The sequence below is a fragment of the Amblyraja radiata genome, chromosome 15 (genome assembly GCF_010909765.2).
Source record: "Amblyraja radiata isolate CabotCenter1 chromosome 15, sAmbRad1.1.pri, whole genome shotgun sequence".
Classification (NCBI taxonomy): domain Eukaryota; kingdom Metazoa; phylum Chordata; class Chondrichthyes; order Rajiformes; family Rajidae; genus Amblyraja; species Amblyraja radiata.
In genome coordinates, this window is record NC_045970.1 from 31,308,952 (window position 1) to 31,328,868 (window position 19,917).

General features: G+C 40.5%; 1 protein-coding gene across 3 annotated transcripts in view; it reads right to left on the reverse strand.

The window, feature by feature from the left end:
* The window catches only part of fam204a (family with sequence similarity 204 member A), a 73,851-nt gene that overhangs the window by 13,451 nt on the left and 40,483 nt on the right, over positions 1 to 19,917 (reverse strand). For 2 of the 3 annotated variants that reach the window (XM_033033967.1, XM_033033966.1), the window contains exon 8: positions 1,386 to 1,492. The exons of the other annotated variant lie outside the window; for it this stretch is intronic. In XM_033033967.1, the coding sequence (XP_032889858.1) occupies positions 1,386 to 1,492 (107 nt within the window). The remainder of the gene's footprint in view (positions 1 to 1,385; positions 1,493 to 19,917) is intronic. 3 annotated transcript variants of the gene reach the window in all.

The window sequence follows — 19,917 nt, forward strand, 5'->3', positions numbered from 1 at the left end:
TAAAAGATTTGCATTCAAACCTTTCACAAACTTGGGACATCCCAAAGCACTTCATAGCCATTTAAGTACTTTTTGAAATATTGTCTCTGATGTAATGCAGGAAATTTGGAAGCCAATTTGTGCATAGGCTTCACAAAAATCATGATGATAATGACGTAATAATGTGCGTGCATTTTTTAAAATAATTGATTGAGTGATTGATTGATTGAAAGATACAACAAGGAAACTGACCCTTCAGCCCATTGAGTCCATGTCGACCACTGATTACTCGTTCACACTAGTTTTATGATAATCCACTTTCACATCCACCATCTATATACACTGAGGGTAATTTACAGAGACCAATTAACCTACAAACCCGCACATCTATGGGATGTGGGAGAAAAACGGGTATGTTGATTAGAGATGTTGATTGCAAGATAAATAACGGGATATAGCTTGTGCTTCCTTTTCCTTCTTTGAAACGTTGGCAGCAATTCTTTTATTTTCCATCCATCTGAGAGAGCAGTTGACTCTCTACTTAATATATCAACCAAATCGCAACACTTATAACAGAGCAGCACTCAGTAGTCAATAGTGGTCAATTGTACATTATTGTGACATGTACCTAGATGCAGTGAAATTGTTGAAACAAATAACTGCAGATGGGTCCTGACCCAAAACATCGCTCTTCCTTTTAAAATGGGACATGAAGAACAAAAGTTTCTTGTTTATTAAAGTTTTACCTTGTTGCCTGCCTCAACAGATTGACGTGTCAAACTCATGATCCACAACAGCAATGGAATGGATAAACATTACAATAGTTAAGATACAGGTTATAAACGGAAATGCTTCAAGCTTAAACTGTGCTTAAACTGTTAATCATACAATGCTGTCACGGCTGAAAATCACTCAAACTACAAGTTACCATATTACAAACCCAGCACTGCAAAGTACATTTTTGAACACTCCATAGCTAATTGTGTAGGAAGGAACTGCAGATGCTGGTTTGTACTGAAGATAGACAAAAAGTACTAGAGTAACTCAGCGGGTCAGGCAGCATTTCTGGAGAAAAAGAATGGATCGGATCCCTTCTACAGATTCCACACTACATAATTAACTGATCCTTATAAAAATATAATCTAAACTTTCACTGAGAGATTGATTAATTATTAGGTCTGTGCAAGATAGCAGCATGGAACAGGGTTGATTGAAGTTCCCAGTGACCAACGACCCGAAGAATCCGAAGGACATTTCTATGAGTTCTGGAAAATACTACCCACCAATGCCGACATCAGTTTGCGAATAAATTACCTCCAAAGCATCCTGCTCTACCCATTAGCTTAAACTAAGTCACTCACATTCATCAGGAAGTGTTTGAAATGAATTTATAAAGCACAACTCACCCCCATGCAAGTTGCTTCTTCTTTGGGGCCTGCTGAGAAGCCTCAGCCTCTTGCTTGGCTTTTGCAAAATCACGACAATCAACAGCCTTTGCAATTTGCACACCCAGCTATTAAAAGATCAAAGACCAAGGTAAGAGTTAGTCACAAAAATTGATGCAAAATTCATTCTGGTATTGCACATCTGCTTTTTCCATTCCCAGCATTTAAACTAGAATCTCAGGACTGTTTTGTTTATCATAAATTTGATGATCAAGCACATTTATCATAAAACAGCCCAAATATTCTCCTATTGAAACAAAGAACTGCAGATGCTGGTTAATACACAAAAGGACACAAAGTGCTGGAGTAACTCAACAGGTCAAGCAGCATCTCTGGAGAACATGGGTCGAGACCCAAAACGTCACTTATCCATGTTCTCCAGAGATGCTGCTTGACCAACTGAGTTACTCCAGCACTCTATTCTGTCCTTTAAGAATATTTTCTTGTCTTTGATCACCTTTACTCACGGTGAGATTCATTAAGTGGTTGCAATTATATGAATTAAAAATTGATGAATATTTTTGGTTCTAAAGTAAAATAAATCCTTGCTAAAATACAAAAGAACACAGCGAAATGTAACTGAATTAAATTACTGCTAAAAGCACAGCCTCCCAAACCATTAAACTGAAGTGTCAGCATTCCTCTATTTCAACAAATATGTTGCTTCTCTTGAAATATAGGAAGGGGATAGGGGTGGGGGTGGTGCTGAGAAGAAGGAAACCACAATAACTTTATAGCTTCTTCTTCTGTCGTATGTCTTTTAGACCTGCAGCTCCATTGAGGCGAGCCAGGCCAACGTGTCATCGACCAGGTCATTCAGACCTCGTTCACCATTCGGTGGCCAGTGTTTGGGGCAACTGGTGAAAATGTGCTCCACTGTCTGTGGTGGGTCCCCACACTCGCAGGAGGCGCTGTCCACGAGGCCCCACCTCTTCATCGCTACTCCATAGCGTCCGATGCCTGTCCTCAAGCGGTTGAGGGTTGTCCACTGCTTTCGGGGAAGGTCCTGGCCAGGGACATCCATGGGGTCATTGATGTACTGGTGTAGCCTAGACTTTATAGCTATGAATGGAACAGTGAACCAATTTTTCAAAACCACATGATTTGTCCCAGTATTACATTTTCAGTAGATTATGTTCTAACCCTCGTTGGGGCTCATGTCCTAATATTTCAAGCTACTCGTAACCACTTTCCACATCATTGTTTTTAGTTTAATTTAATTTAGAGAAAGCGCAAAAAGGCCATTCGGCTCACCGAGTCCACGCCGACCAGTACACTACATTATCCTACACACTAGGAACAAATTTAACCTACAATCCCGTACATCTTTGGAATATGGGAGCTAACCGGAGCACCTGGAGAAAACCCAAGCGATCACAGGAAGAAAGTACAAACTCCATACAGACAGCATCCGTAGTCAGGATCGTAGCCGGGTCTCTGGCACTGTCTCATTACTAACATATTTAACGTGTCATACAGGTCTGTTTGGCCCTTACGCCGCTAAAGCTTTCCTATCCATGTACATGTCTAAATGTCTTTTAAATGTTGTTATTGTACCTGCCTTAACTACTTCTCTGGCAGCTTGTTCCATATACCCATGAAAATATTGTCACTTAGGTTCCTATTAAATCTTTCCTCTCTCACTTTAAACTTAATGTTCTCTTGTACTTGATTCACCTACTCTGGGCATTTCTTTGCTATTCTCCCAAAGATTGGCTCAGATTACTTGTGCACTGTGTATCTTGCAGTAGCACATTTAAAGGGTCACGCTTCATATAAGCCTGGGCCACATCAAACAGGCTACGAAACCAGCTGTAAAAAAACCCTCCATAATCAACAAACATGCACTTACACACTCTTAGGAGGAACCAGCTAGGGTCAAAAACCCTTCTGGAGTTCTCCCTGCCTCAGCCAGAAGGACTGGAGCCAGTTGGGTCGCTCCAAGCGTTCTTTACTGAAGCCAGAAATAAAATCAGTGTTAAACTTGGCCTGTGCATTTTACAACTAAGCTATTAAAAAGACATCATCTTTTTTTTCCCTGGCAATTAGTTTTTCCAACTCCCTGGATTATTTCACAGCAGACTCTGCTTCATTTTTTCATCAAATGATATTTAGATTTTCACGACTATCCTCTCTTCCAGGTTAGCCAGGCCTTGCACCATTGTCCACTGGCATGCAACAGAGTACTTGGTTCCTCTCATCAGCATTCTCTAGCTACAAGATGCACAGGACTAACCTGGGGTAACTACCGATCCTCTGTGGAGAACCATCAGGCATCAGTCAGAGTATTGAATACAGACGTTTGAGGTTATGTTGCATTTCCATCTAGGGGATTTATCGCAGTCGCTGCCTCAAAAAGGCTGGCAGTATCATCAAAGACCCACACCATCCTGGCCACACACTCAGGTAGAAGGTACAGGAGCCTAAAGACTGCAACAACCAGGTTCAGGAATAGCTACTTCCCCACAGCCATCAGGCTATTAAACCTGGCTGGGACAAAACTCTGATTATTAATAACCCATTATCTGTTATTTGCACTTTATCAGTTTATTTATTCATGTGTGTATATATTTATATTATGGTATATGGACAGACTGATCTGTCTTGTAGTAAATGCCTACTATGTTCTGTGTGCTGAAGCAAAGCAAGAATTTCATTGTCCTATCAGGGACACATGACAATAAACTCACTTGAACTTGAACATTTAAGATATTGGTGCAAGCACGGAAATCGCTATCAAAATATGGGAGGGACACAATTTCTCGGCGGCCGCGCGCGCGCATGCGTACACACGCGAGGCTTCGGCCGTGGGCCCTGTGAACGGTAACATTGGAAGCTGACCTGATTGGTGACCGACTCCGAACTCCAACAACAGCAGGTTCGTCCGCCCCCAAATCGTGGGGCTTCAATCGGCCCGTCCGCGGGGGCTTTCATCGGCCGGCAGGGGCTTCAACATCATCAACCTCCATCGCAGCAATTTGATTTTAAGCCGCGCTGAAAGGCCCCACGAACAGGCCGATTCAGGCCTTAGAAGGCGTCTGATAAAGTCCGGATTACAAAACATGGGGGGCGGGGGAATTGTCCCCCAACTCTCAAAGCATGGGGGGGGGATATGCCCCCCCCCAGGATTTCCGCCCATGCATTGGTGAGGCCACATTTATAGCATTGTGTTCAATTCTGGGCACCATGTTATAGGAAAGATGTTGTTAAGGTGGAAAGCTTGGGTACAGAGAAGATTTATGAGGATGTTGCCAGGACTCGAGGGTCTGAGCTATAGGGAGAGGTTGAGCAGGCTAGGACTCTATTCCTTGCAGCGCAGGAAGACGAGGGGCGATCGGGTAGACGCACAGAGTCTCTTTCCCAGAGTAGGGGAATTGAGATCCAGGGGACATAGGTTTAAGGTAAGGGGGTAAAGATTTATTCAGAACCTGAGGGGTAACATTGTCACACAAGGGTGGTGGGTGTATGGAACAAGCTGCCAGAGGAGGTAGTTGAGGCAGGTACTATTGCGACGTTTAAGAAACATTTGGACAGGTACATGGATAGGACTGGTTTAGAGGGATGATTTTATAACCAACTGGTATATTTGTGCCTGACTTTGAATACTTAGTGAGATTTAATTGCATGCACAAGCCTGTTTACAAAACATAAAACGATTAATGATTCAGTCACCAAATTGCCCCTCCCAATCTCTGTAATCTGTGCTCACCATAATAACTCTTCCAAAAATGTAATTCCTCTATTGTTTAGGTTCAGGATTTTCTTTTGTCAATCTCCCTCACTCACCTGAACATCTTCCTTGCTACCTACCAAGATCTAGCTTTTGGCTTCTCTTCCCGAGAAATCCGCTTTTTTTGCAAAGCTGTTTGATTAATTCTCTGTGAAGTACCCTCAGATGTTTGACTTCATTAAAGGCATAGTGCAAGTCCAAACTGTTTATAATTGGAACATATCTACTTGCTATTACTTTGTAGAACTCCCATGTCTGAATCAGTTGATAGGTTTAGAGCTGTGCACAAGACTCAAGGCTGATGTCAGTCATTTACCAGGTGAGTTACAAAACTGAATCCTCATTTCCACTGTGAAGCATAAATAAAGGACCTTGTGGCTCATGTTCAAAGAAGAGCAGGGAGCTATCCCTGTTATCTTCATGCACCAACATCTATCTTGTAACCAACATTATATTGCTCTTTATGAACATTTATGTCCACAAATCAGTAGCAGTCACAAGGTATCAATTGAAATAACCGTAGTTGCTGCTAGAAGCAATCTATTGAATAATGTGAAAGATGAAGATTTTCTGTGAAACCCTGCTGGACCTGATCAGCGCCGCCGTGCTTCACAACAGATTTTGTGCGATATAATTGGGTTGTGTGGTTGCGATAAGACAAGCCAAATCTCACAATACTGCTGGGAAAGTATTTGACAAACATCAAGAATCATGCCATCAGTTTTGCTCTCTGACAAATGTGGATATTTTTTATAATACTCCAGATATTCAAAAACAAGCAACAGTGAAATAAAATTTGTAATGTTAAAAATTATTTAAAACAATAGTGATAAAAATTAATCTAATAGCACTATAGATAATAATGGCCAGCACTAACAATTATAAATGTAACTTACCTTATTCATACTGTTCTTCCTTATGATCTAAAATCTCCATTCAAACAAATTAACTTGTGGTCCTGCATCATACAAAATCTAGCCCAGGATTTTCAATCAGATGCCACTGCTCAATTACAAAGTCAAGTAGAAGATTCACATACAGGAATCTGTCAGGAAGCCTGCAACTTCCGCCTATTGATGCAGTGTCCTAACTTTACAGGTTTTTATGTCAGTAGACACTACTACATTACTGGGGAACTGCCAAGAAAACTCATCTTGCCAGTCTCAATGTCCCTTGCACTGATGAACCTGAAGATGAGGTAAACATATTGAATATGCTTCCAATTAGGGAATCAGCAAATCAGTGCTTTTATTTTTGCCTCTGTTGACACTTAATTCTGATATTGTGGGACTTTTAAGATACATTCATTATTTCATGCCAAGATAAGCCGAATCGGTCAGTAACTATAATTAATGTTCTCAATCAAGATTTAACAGGATTTCTTGAACCATGTCAATAATATTTAGAGATGAGTGAGGGCAATATAGAACAGACTGCTCCAGCTCTGCCTATAGAAGCTGAACTAACAGAAATAATTGCAAATGGCATAGTACGTTTTGTTACTAGAGATTATTAGAGACACCTATATTTCAGTGTATTATAATTTCACCTCTGACGACACCAATTGCATTTAAGATTTAGCAAAATACACTCATCAAGGAAACAATTTTTTTTAGGACAAGCAGGAGTGAGTGCTGACCATATTCATCCATCACACCAATGGTTTATGATTCCACGTGGAAATGCTTTCTGCTTCCTTTTAATGTCAAACAGTTATAATATTAATCACTCATGGTAAATGTTCACTGAATTTTTATCTTCACTGTTTAAACAGCAAAATGTTTGAATCTTATGTAACTAATGTATGCAACAAATTTATATTGGTTTCCATTTCAATACATTATGCATTGGGTAGGACTTATAAGCCATTTGTAGATTCATTAATGAATAACTAGAATTTTAAATAACAGAAATATATTTTATATATAATTCTAGCATCTATATTCAGTGTCTTAAATATGCCACAGTGAATACATATTTCCCCCATTGGAGGCACTACAGCGCCACCACTGGTGACAGGGTGTGGTTTCATCAATTTACTAAAACAGCTTTCCATATAAATTTGTGTATGGGAATGAATGAGTTACACCCATACATCCCAGTTTAATTGCTCGAGTTCCCCAGGGAATGGACAACCAGTCAAGCAGGATACTGGACGTAGATGCCAGCAAATTTGTTAGATCTACGGCTGAGTTTCCAGAGCTACTTTACAATTGTAATGGAAACCTCACTTCCCTCAGAGTTCCAGCAAGATAACACTGGACACTGGACATAAGCATATCTGAGTTCCAAAGATTTGGTTGGACTTCAAATTAAAACCCAAATAAGAAGAGAATAGAATTCAAACAGTTAATATGAAAGGACTGCTGATGTATTTTGGATTACTAAGTATCTCTACACTAACATTATGGTATTTTAGACCACATGGGGGACATGAATCTCCAACGTTGGGAGTGCAAATTAAGTGCTGAAAGTTTTGGTTTTAAATGTTACCTTAGTTTAAAATGTTACCTTATTCTTTTCAACTACATCTCACGCATTATTCGTGGCTACGTTTGGTGTTCTTTAAATGCAGTACGTGAATTAAGGAATAACCGTGAAGATCTTTTTTTTTTAATTTCAGAGCAAAACAACTAAAAACATAAACTCGGGGATTAGAACAAGATGTCTCCTTTCCAAATCCTAATATAAACACAATTTAAAATCACACATATATAATTTTACTAGACTAAGTGGGACCCATTGGGTCCCAGCATCACACAGGAGGGCTGGTCATCCAACGCAATATTCCACCTCTCCACCAATTCTAATATTGTTGGCCAGTTGGGGAGGGGGGGGGGGGGCTTTCTGGAGCGCTAGTATGGGTGTTATGGGCAGAAGGGACTGGTTTCCAGAGGGCTAGTATGCAAATTGTGCGGCAAATGGATTCTTGGGCTGGCGTCTCAGTCAATCAAGCCTGTTGTGCTGGCAACTCATTCACTCACGGCTGGTGGGCTGGTAGTTGACTCACGGCTAATCCTTGAAATTCTATTTCAAGCAGGGTATAAGGCCACCAAATTCAAGTGCAGTTTCATACCATTTGAAGTAGGGTGCAAAGCCACTAAAGACAGCGAGTCGTGACCACTCCCTCCTCCATCTTGCAGAAACTGAGCCACACCCAGATTTCCGGGTTTTATAACCCCTCCCCCCCCCTCCTGGAAAAGGTGTGGCTTTCATGGAGTGATTGACTGGAGAGAAATTCTCAACATTAAAAAAAAAACTAATAACACTTTTATTTTTCATTGATGGGAAGAATTCTCTGCACCTGTTCAGCGGAGGGGGACTGAGTAAGATTGCCAAAAATCACAGCCGTAAGTGGTAGCGTTTTATCTAAAATCAATATACAGTGCAAACAGGAAGTAAGTGCATTTACAGTAGTGCCTTTTAACTTCAAGCCAAAGCACCCAAGCCACCATTTGCAGTAAGTAGTGCATTTCAACTTCATGCCACCATTTGCAGTACGTGGTGCCTTTCAACTTCAAGCCAATGCACCCAAGCCACCATTTGCAGTAAGTAATGCCTTTTAACTTCAAGCCATTGCATCCAAGCCACCATTTGCAGTAAGTGGTGTCTTTCAACTTCATGCCACCATTTGCAGTAAGTGCTGTCTTTCAACTTCAAGCCACACCCAAGCCACCATTTGCAGTAAGTGGTGTCTTTCAACTTCAAGCCACACCCAAGCCATCATTTGCAGTAAGTAGTGCCTTTCAACTTCAAAGCTCCCAAGCCACCATTTGCAGTAAGTGGTGTCTTTCAACTTCAAGCCACACCCAAGCCACCATTTGCAGTAAGTAGTGCCTTTCAACTTCAAGCCAAAGCAACCAAGCCACCATTTGCAGTAATAGTGCCTTTCAACTTCAAACCAAAGCTCCCAAGCCACCACTTGCAGTAAGTAGTGCCTTTCAACTTAAAGCCAAAGCACCCAAGCCACCATTTGCAGTAAGTAGTGCCTTTCAACTTCAAGCCACAATTTGCATTAAGTAGTGCCTTTCAACTTCAAGCCACACTCAAGCCAAAATTTGCAGTAAGTAGTGCCTTTCAGCTTCAACCCAAAGCAACCAATCCACCATTTGCAGTAAGTAGTGCCTTTCAACTTCATGCCACCATTTGCAGTAAGTGGTGTCTTTCAACTTCAAGCCATACCCAAACCATCATTTGCAGTAAGTAATGCCTTTCAACTTCAAGCCAAAGCTCCCAAGCCTCCATTTGCAGTAAGTAGTGCCTTTCAACTTCATGCCACCATTTGCAGTAAGTGGTGTCTTTCAACTTCAAGCCACACCCAAGCCATCATTTGCAGTAAGTGGTGTCTTTAAACTTCAAGCCACACCCAAGCCACCATTTGCAGTAAGTAGTGCCTTTCAACTTCAAGCCAAAGCAACCATTTGCAGTAATAGTGCCTTTCAACTTCAAGCCACAATTTGCAGTAAGTAGTGCCTTTCAACTTCAAGCCACCATTTGCAGTACGTGGTGCCTTTCAACTTCAAGCCAATGCACCCAAGCCACCATTTGCAGTAAGTAATGCCTTTTAACTTCAAGCCATTGCATCCAAGCCACCGTTTGCAGTAAGTGGTGTCTTTCAACTTCAAACCACACCCAAGCCACCATTTGCAGTAAGTAGTGCCTTTCAACTTCAAGCCACCATTTGCAGTAAGTAGTGCCTTTCAACTACAAGCCAATGCACCCACGCCCCCAATAGAGACACTTTTTGCAAGCTTTAGAACCAATAGTCATTTTTTGCAAGCTTTAGAACCAATAGTCATTTTTTTGCAAGCTTTAGAACCAATAGAGACACGTTTTGCAAGCTTTAGAACCAATAGACATTTTTTGCAAGCTTTAGAACCAATAGACATTTTTTTGCAAGCTTTAGAACCAATAGACATTTTTTGCAAGCTTTAGAACCAATAGACATTTTTTTGCAAGCTTTAGAACCAATAGACATTTTTTTGCAAGCTTTAGAACCAATAGACATTTTTTTGCAAGCTTTAGAACCAATAGACATTTTTTTGCAAGCTTTAGAACCAATAGACATTTTTTTGCAAGCTTTAGAACCAATAGACATTTTTTGCAAGCTTTAGAACCAATAGACATATTTTTGCAAGCTTTAGAACCAATAGACATATTTTTGCCAGAGTAGAACCAATAGACATATTTTTGCCAGCTTTAGAACCAATTGACATATTTTTGCAAGCTTTAGAACCAATTGACATATTTTTGCAAGCTTTAGAACCAATAGACATATTTTTGCCAGCTTAGAACCAATAGAGACATATTTTGCCAGCTTTAGAACCAATAGACATATTTTTGCAAGCTTTAGAACCAATAGACATATTTCTGCAAGCTTTAGAACCAATAGACATTTTTTTGCAAGCTTTAGAACCAATAGAGACACATTTTGCAAGCTTTAGAACCAATAGACATTTTTTGCAAGCTTTAGAACCAATAGACACTGTTTGCAAGCTTTAGAACCAATAGAGACACTTTTTGCTAGCTTTAAAACCAATAGACATTTTTGCAAGCTTTAGAACCAATAGACATTTTTTTGCAAGCTTTAGAACCAATAGACATTTTTTGCAAGCTTTAGAACCAATAGACATTTTTTGCAAGCTTTAGAACCAATAGACACTTTTTGCAAGCTTTAGAACCAATAGAGATACGTTTTGCAAGCTTTAGAGCCAATAGAGACACTTTTTGCAAGCTTTAGAACCAATAGACATTTTTTCCCAAGCTTTAGAACCAATAGACACTTGTTTTGCAAGCTTTAGAACCAATAGACATTTTTTGCAAGCTTTAGAACCAATAGACACTTTTTGCAAGCTTTAGAACCAATAGACATTTTTTGAAAGCTTTAGAACCAATAGACATTTTTTTTGCAAGCTTTGGAACCAATAGACACATTCTGCAAGCATTTTAGAACCACTAAGGGCACTTACATTTGAGTAGACATGTGTTCAGTGTTATTCACAGCTCAGAGAAACGTGACCCTCTGCCTTCCTCCATCTTGAAGAGACTGTGTGGCACACCACTTCCTGGTTTTATAGTCCCTCCCCCCTGCCACCAGCGGGGGCAGCAGAGAGAATGGGGAATTTTGTAAAAACATTAATATCTCTGTCATTTTTAATCGACGGGAAAAATCCTCGGCACACATGCGGCGGAGGGGGGCTCTGAGCAAGGTGGCCATAAATGACGGCCGTAGGTGGCGGCGTTCTCTCTGAAATCGCAGCACAGATGGCCAAAACCGATCAAGAACAGACTTTTAGTGATAGATAGATAGATAGATAGATAGATAGATAGATAGATAGATAGATAGATAGATAGATAGATAGATACAGATTGCTAATCGATAGACGTGACATTTTGGTATCCATGTTTTTAAGAGACAGACCGCACAACAATTTTTTTTTCTGCACTTTATTATATTTTGGAATTAAGGAATATCTTTCAATTTACCCCACAAGATGGCTTTTGTGGGATCAAGGAATGCGGCAGCTACTTTAGATTAACTATTACCTACATTTCTCTGGCTGATATCTGTCCCATGTATTAAAGTGGGCTTGAACATCTCTTTGGAACTGTGCTGATTTATATATAAAAGTTAGTGCCTTTAACCTGAGCTGGAATCAGTGCATAACCTTTCTTATATTATTCAGTTGTTTAGAATAGATGGATATGATCAAATTAATAGTTATATAAAATGCCCATTTTATATAAATGCCCATATTAAGAGACAGTAAAACTCAAGATTTGTATCTTTTCTTACTAATTAGTCACAAAACTAAAATATAAGATCTCTTCAATTCCAATACTGCCTCCAAAATACTTGGCAGGCATTAGGATTTTAGGTAATATGGTGCAATTTAGGTAATATATCATTTTCCTGCACTCATTATAACACACAATATTTTCATAATCTTTACACTGCATTACAGAGATTTTGGTAAACAGGGGAAATTGCAATGTAGGCTGAGTGAAGCTGATGGTCAAGGTAATATTGTGTCACATCATTGTGTGGATCTAAAAGCTGGTGCAGCTTAGATGCAAATGTAGGGTGGAGAGGACAGATTCAGAGCATGCAGTAAAAGAACTGAACGCCAAAGACTTTTTATCACTGTATTTCAGGAACCAAGGGTGTAAAATGTTCTAATTTGGGTTATATTAAAAGCCATAAAAGGTCTTTCAAAAAGATTAATGGTACTTTCTTGGATTGAAGATAAGGGTTTTAGCTGGCTGGAAATACAAGGTTTTTGCTGGGCCCTTGAGGCATTCATCTATACAGCCACTTGGAAGATTTGTAAACGCGTCTGCATAACCTCCAGCTAATGAACAGTAAAGATTTTTTTCCAAAATTCCTCATAATTTAATAAAAAAATTATCATTAAATCCATTGGGAATGGGGGAATAACACAAACAAATTATATTAATAATTCAGGTTGTATCTGTAGCTGTTTTAAAAGAAACATTTTTAAAGTGGAAACTCTACTGTGATTTGTGTGTTAAATTATGTTATCAGTTCAGTCTGTGGTTTCCTTGATTGTCTTTACTGGAACTCTGCATTAATGTCTATGCAAGTTACCTAGGAGACCAAACAGATCAAAGAGACAAAACTCCAATGTCTGATTAATCAGCCTACAAACGGCTTATTTTTTTTTGCCTTCATGCAAGTATGAAAATTAGATTCTGGGAACCGTACATTGTGCAGATTTGTTCATTCTTATCAGAACAAAGCATGCAGCAGCTTATTTCATGGATCACTGGCACAGTTGTCAATGCAACACTGAGCAGGTGACAGCTCTTCATTTCATAGGTTGAACAAAATTAGTGAAATTCAGTGTAAATTAGCCTTTCATCTTGTAGGTAATACGGCAGATTTTCAATTTCCAGGGTCTATATGCTAAAAAGTCTAAAATATTCTTATTTCCCCCTCCCTCCAACAAACACATAGCCAGTCCCCCTGTTTTCACTTGTTCTTTATCTCAGCTCTTCCAAGTGAGAAAAAGCTTATTAGTTTGCTTTGAACTTCAATCGCATTTACAACAACAGTTTTATAAGCTAATTAGAAAAACAGATTAATTAATGACTAACTAGTAATAAAATGGCAATCAGGAAGAAAGAAACAGGGTGCTAAGCTTCAACTACCATCAATTAATACCTAATTACAAACAAATTATATATGTATTTTGCTGTGGGCTCCAATTTACGGAAAAAAATGACTGCAATTAAAAAGAGAAAACATGTTGCTTAATTAAACTGCAAAAAATCAATAGCACAAAAAAAGGCTTTGCCTACCTCGGCAATTAGTAGAATACAATAAAACTAATTCTGTTGCTTGACTTTCTTAGCCTGTTAATTGAAGCTCAATAACATGCTCCACTAATTTAAAACTTAAAAAAAACACAAGTAGTGTTCCTCAGGTACAAAAAATATTCCAGAAAAATTATTGTTAACAATGATTATCCTAGCGTTCATAACTTAGCAAAGAGTAATAACACTTTTAACAAGTGGTCATCTTTATAAACTTGACCAAACACTTTGGGTGGAATGCATTATAATTTATTCCTGATATTTCAAAATTCCATGATCTAAGTTTAACCCTAATATCAATGTTTAAAGAAGGCTTGCAAAGTGCCAATTTCAATTACTATATGAGTGACATCATCTTCTTAAACCATTAAGTCAGTAAATAAGCATTGACTTTTTGATAAAGTGTCATATAGTATCTTAAAGTCTTTTACCATAATAAAACAATGTATTATAGCAAATTATTTCAATGAACCATATAAAAGTTTTCACAGAAAACATCTATTCAGTATGCCAGTACAGTTAAAAGTTAATTGCATATCCACAGAGGCAACAATCATAACATTAAAAATTCATAAACTGTCTTCAAGTCAATTCTTATGATATTTTTAATTTGCGGTTACCTTTAGTCAAATATATGGGTTGATTAAAAAACACAATTCAGTTATTTGTTGATTTTTTATCTTAATTGGCAAGGCACTCCTTTATAACTCCAAGAACTAAAACTAATCAACTGCCCTATAATATATTAGATATTTTTTCCTTAATATTCAATGGAGAATTGTGACAGCATCTATGTTATGGTTATAGCACATAATTTACATTATTATAAACTAGATACATGAAACGATGGTTGCCTCATGTGGAAAGACTGTGACGAGCATACTGTGGTGCAGAATTTAATCTAACTCGCAATTCCACCCAATTTTTTGAGAGAAGGGTGTCAATGGATACTGTTAGCAGAAACTCATAATGGCATTTCATATGACCCACATGCATGGTTTGGCTTGGCCACTAACGCAATGCGATAATAATCAGCTCAAAATGATGCAAACGTGGTTTGCGCTCAATGCAACACCGTGCTATATTTTCAAATTCCTTTATATGACACTATATTGGCTATTTGCGACACTGACTGCCTTTAGGCCAGTAGATCTCAGGTGTTCTCATCACTGGGTATCAGTGCTACAGTGTATAAATAGTTTGTACATACTCGTACAGATAATAAATGTGCACAAAGGCTTGACAATTTTACTTCCTGGTGTGACCATAATCAAAATAATAAAGGAGAATGTAATTGCAGCCCCATCAAGCATTGTAACTTATAATTTTTAGAAGGATATTATTAGACAATTTGATGGAACTATATAATTATCAACTATCAAAGTTAACATTGTGTGACATGCATCCTCATTACATTTTCCTCCTGCAACACCTCATTACCAAGGTTATATTCAACAAAACTTGTGACATTTCACAGATCCTCCTAACAATTGCTCGGGATGATGGTTTTAGAAATAATGTAAACAACTGAGAACAGACCAAATGAAAATCAAAGAGTTTTCAGAGAACAAAATCTCATGGAGTAAATAATAATTGCAGTATCAAATACTACAAAACTTAAAGAAATTAGTCTCTAAGAAAGATGTTATGGTTTTAACTAAAACGGTTTCCACACAAAAATAAATATATCTCAATCAAAGAATGTGTTGTGCTGAATTTCCTTCTTCCCATCCTTGACCAAAATCCCCAATCAATTTATCTATCCTCATGATTTTCGAAATATGGTGATGCACAGACAGCCATCAATAATTCAGCCAAGTGCCCAATCTGTGTTGCTCTCTTGATAATAATTATCTGCAAATATTGGTAATGGGATCTCACAGGAAGATATTCTAAACCAATGAGAGCTCATGTTTACTTTACATCAGGAATCCAAAAAAACCTGCAAATCAGCCAAGGACCAAAGTGGTTTACAGCAAAGCACGGAGATGTTTAGGATATTTTGCTTACATTCACATTGTTACAGCATTGCTATCATTGCCCTACTCTTTTTCTCAGCGGGTCTTTACCTTTATTCCAATTCAAGTAAATATCGGGTTAGGTTAATACTGCAATAGTTATGGCAATATAGCTCTGACAGATGTGTTGTATTTTAGATGAAATATTGAATAGCTAACCCATGTGCTTTTTTGTCGAACAGGAAATATTTCACAGCATTTCAGTTTCTTGAGGTCCAAGAATGACTGCAATTCAAAATGTGGCTATAATAAGTTAGGGCATTCTGATATTGTGAGAGGTGTTACATAAATTTAAATTTTCTTTTCATGAGATGTATTTGAACTTCTTGAAAAAGTTGCTAAATAACTCCCCCTCCCATTCCCATTGTCAGAATGAGGCCCAGCGCAAATTGGAGGAACAGCACCTCAAATTTCACTTGGAAAGCTTACACCACAGCGATATGAACATTGACTTTTCTAACTTCAAGTAACTCTTGATTTCCCTCTCCATCCTTCACCTTCCCAGTTCTCAATAAACAATAGGTGCACGAGTAGGCCATTCGGCCCTTCGAGCCAGAACTGCCATTCAATGTGATCATGGCTGATCATCCCCAATCAGTACCCCGTTCCTGCCTTCTCCCCATATCCCCTGACTTCGCTATCTTTAAGAGCCCTATCTAGCTCTCTCTTGAAAGTATCCAGAGAACCGACCTCCGCCGTCCTCTGAGGCAGAGAATTCCAGACTCACAACTGTGAGAAAAGGTGTTTCCTCGTATCCATTCTAAATGGCTTACCCCTTATTCTTAAACAGTGGCCCCTGGTTCTGGACTCCCCAAACATCGGGAACATGTTTCCCGCCTCTAGCATCTCCAACCCTTAATAATCTTTTATCTATATTAATAAAAGTAAGATCTTGACCGCTTTTGACTCACTGCGATGTGAGTTCCGAGAGAACGCCGCCACTTACGGCCGTCATTTTTGGCCACCTCGCTCAGAGCCCCTCTCCGCCAGACTGGACTGGAGGATTTTTCCCATCGATGAAAAATCAGAGAGATATTAATGTTTTAAAATTTTTTGCCATTCTCTCTGCTGCCCCTGCTGGCGGCAGGGGGGGAGGGACTATAAAACCCGGAAGTGTGGTGGCTCACTCAGAGGGTGACGTCAAGATGGCGCCGAGCGCAGGCGCCGTTGAATAATTCAGGAGAGCTGCTCTGTCTATGGTGAGTGTGTTTGTTGGATATTATTTAAAGCACGTTTTTGTTTCAGCACCAGCAGCCTCTACAGGAGGCTTTAAACATTTGTTTTACACACTGTATATTCAACACGTTCTGAAGTTACTTGGCATTTTAGTATTGGCTGAGTGTGTGTGAGTGAACGAGTGTGTGTGTGTGTGTGTGTGTGTGTGCGTGAATGAGTGTGTGTGTGTGTGTGTGAGAATGAGTGTGTGTGTGTGTGAATGAGTGTGTTTGTGTGTGTGAATGAGTCTGTGTGTGTGTGAATGAGTCTGTGTGTGTGAATGAGTCTGTGTGTGTGAATGAGTCTGTGTGTGTGTGTGTGTGTGCGCACGCGTGTGTGTATGTGTGAATGAGTCTGTGTGTGTGAGAGTGAGTCTGTGTGTTTGTGTGTGTGTCTGTTTCAGTGAGTCTGTGTGTGTGTGTGTGTGTGAATGAGTCTGTGTGTGAATGAGTCTGTGTGTGTGTGTGAATGACAAGGAGCAGAGTGGGGGGGGGGGGGTGAAGGGAGGAGGGGTGACTGAGTGAACTGCCATCGTACCAGGCGTGAGTGACTGCACTGCCAGTCCACGAGCCGTGAGTAAGTGAACTGCCAGTTACTGGTTGGGTGACCAGCCCTCCCGTGTGATGCTGGGACAATAAGGGGATGTTTCAATAAGATTTGTAGGGGGCGCTGCTCTGGCAGCAGCCATGTCATGCAGCTCGTCAGTTTTTCAACCTTTTTTTAGTATGTTTTAAAGTCTGTATTTAATGTTTCTTTGTGTGTTTTGTGTGGGGGGTGGTGTGGGGGGGTAAGGGGGAACAGCTTCGGTCACCTCCTCCACGGAGAGGCGAGTTTTTCCAGGTCGCCTCCCCCGTGGCCTAACATCAAGGATCAACGCGGCCTTTCCCGGAGACGCGCCCGGGGCTTCAGCGGCGGGCGCAGCGCGGACTCTCGGCGTGGAGCGGGTGAGCCCTCGCTGGGGCTCGCTGGAGGGGAGCGCTCCGTTTCGCTGGCCCGAGGCAGCCGGCAGCCTGAAGTCGCGGTCTGCAGAACTCCAGCTGGTGCGGCGTCTACAGCCCGGGATCTAACGTTGGGGACCCGGGGGAAGAAGAAGCCATCACTTCTTCCCCCGGCCGACTTCTACCGCGGGTCCGGCATGGACTTACCATCACCCCTGGAGGGGAGCTTCGACCGCCGGCCCTGCAGTCTACGGTGCTTCTGGCTGCGGCGGGGACTTTAAATCTTGACCGCCGGCCTGCGGCCTACAACAACTTAAAGCCGCGGTCTCCGGTGAGGAAGAGCCGATCCTGGACTGACTCTGGACTCTGGTCCTGACCATGGGGGGGAAATGGAGGAGGACTGGCCAAATTTTGTGCCTTCCACCACAGTGATGAATGCTGTGGTGGATGTTTGTGTTACAGTTTTATTGTGGTTGTGTGTTCTTTATTATTGTATCGCTGCAGACAACCCAAATTTCCACCAGCCTGGCTGTGTGGCAATAAATTATATCTAATCTAATCTAATCCCCTCTCATCAAAACTGCACACAATACTCCAGGTGTGGTCTCACTAGGGCCCTATACAACTGCAGAAGGACCCTTTTGCTCCTATTCTCAACTCCTCTTGTTATAAAGGCCAACATGCCATTCGCTTTCTTCACTGCCTGCTGTACCTGCATGCTTACTTTCATTGACTGATGAACAAGGACCCCCAGATCCCGTTGCACTTCCCATTTTCCCAACTTCAGATAATAATCTGCCTTTCTGTTTTTGCTACCAAAGTGGATAACCTCACATTTATCCACATTAAGCTGCATCCGCCATGCATCTGCCCACTCACCCAACCTGTCCAAGTCGCCCGGTGCATTCTCATCGCATCCTCTTCACACTGCCACACAACTTTGCGTCATCTGCAAATTTGCTAATGTTACTTTGAATCCCTTCATCTAAATCATTGATGTATATTGTAAATAGCTGCAGTCCCAGCACCGAGCCTTGCGGTACCCCAATAGTCACTGCCTGCCATTCTGAAAGGGACCCATTAATCCCTGCTCTTTGTTTCCTGTCTGCCAACCAATTTTCTATCCATGTCAGCACTTTATCCCCAATACCATGTGCCCTAATTTTACCCACTAATCTCCTATGTGGGACCTTTTCAAATGCTTTCTGAAAGTCCAGGTACACTACATCCACTGGCTCTCCCTTGTCCATTTTTCTAGTTACATCCTCAAAAAATCCCAGAAGATTAATCAAGCATGCTTTCCCCTTCGTAAATCCATGCTAACTCGGACCGATCCTGTTACTGCTATCTAAATATGCCGCTATTTGATCTCTTATAATTGACTCCAGCATCTTCCCCACCATCAATGTCAAACTAACTGGTCCATAATTCCCTGTTTTCTCTCTCCCGCCTTTCTTAAAAAGTGTGATAACATTAGCTACCCTCCATTCCATTGGAACTGATCCTTGAATCTTTAGAACATTGGAAAATTATCACCAATGCGTCCATGATTTCTAAAACCACTTCCTTAAGTACCCTGAAATGCAGAGCATCAGGCCCTGGGGATTTATCAGCCTTCAGTCCCATCAGTCTACCCAGCACCATTTCCTGCCTAATGTGGATTTCCTTCGGTTCCTCCGTCACCCCAGATCCTCTAGCCACTAGTACATCAGGAAGATTGTTGGTGTCCTCCTTAATGAAGACGGATCCAAAGTACCTGTTCAACTCAACTGCCATTTCCTTGTTCTCCATAACAAATTCACCTTTTTCAGTCTTTAAGGGTCCAACTTTGGTCTGAACTATTTTTTTTCCTCTTCACATACCTAAGGAAGCTATTACTATCCTCCTTTATATTCTTGGCTAGCTTACCTTCGTACCTCATCTTTTCTCCCCGTATTACCTTTTTAGTTATCTTCTGTTGCTCTTTAAACATTACCTAATCCTCTTGCTTCCCCCACTCATCTTTGCTACGTTGTACTTCTCTTTTATTTTTATACTGTCCCTGACGTCCCTTGTCAGCCACGGTCACCCCTTACTCCCCTTGGAATCTTTCTTCCTCTTTGGAATGAACTGATCCTGCATCTTCTGTATTATTCCCAGAAATACCTGCCATTGTTGTTCCACTGTCATCACTGCTAGGGTATCTTTCCAGTCAACTTTGGCCAGCTCCTCCCTCATGGCTCCATAGTCCACTTTATTCAACTGTAACACCGACA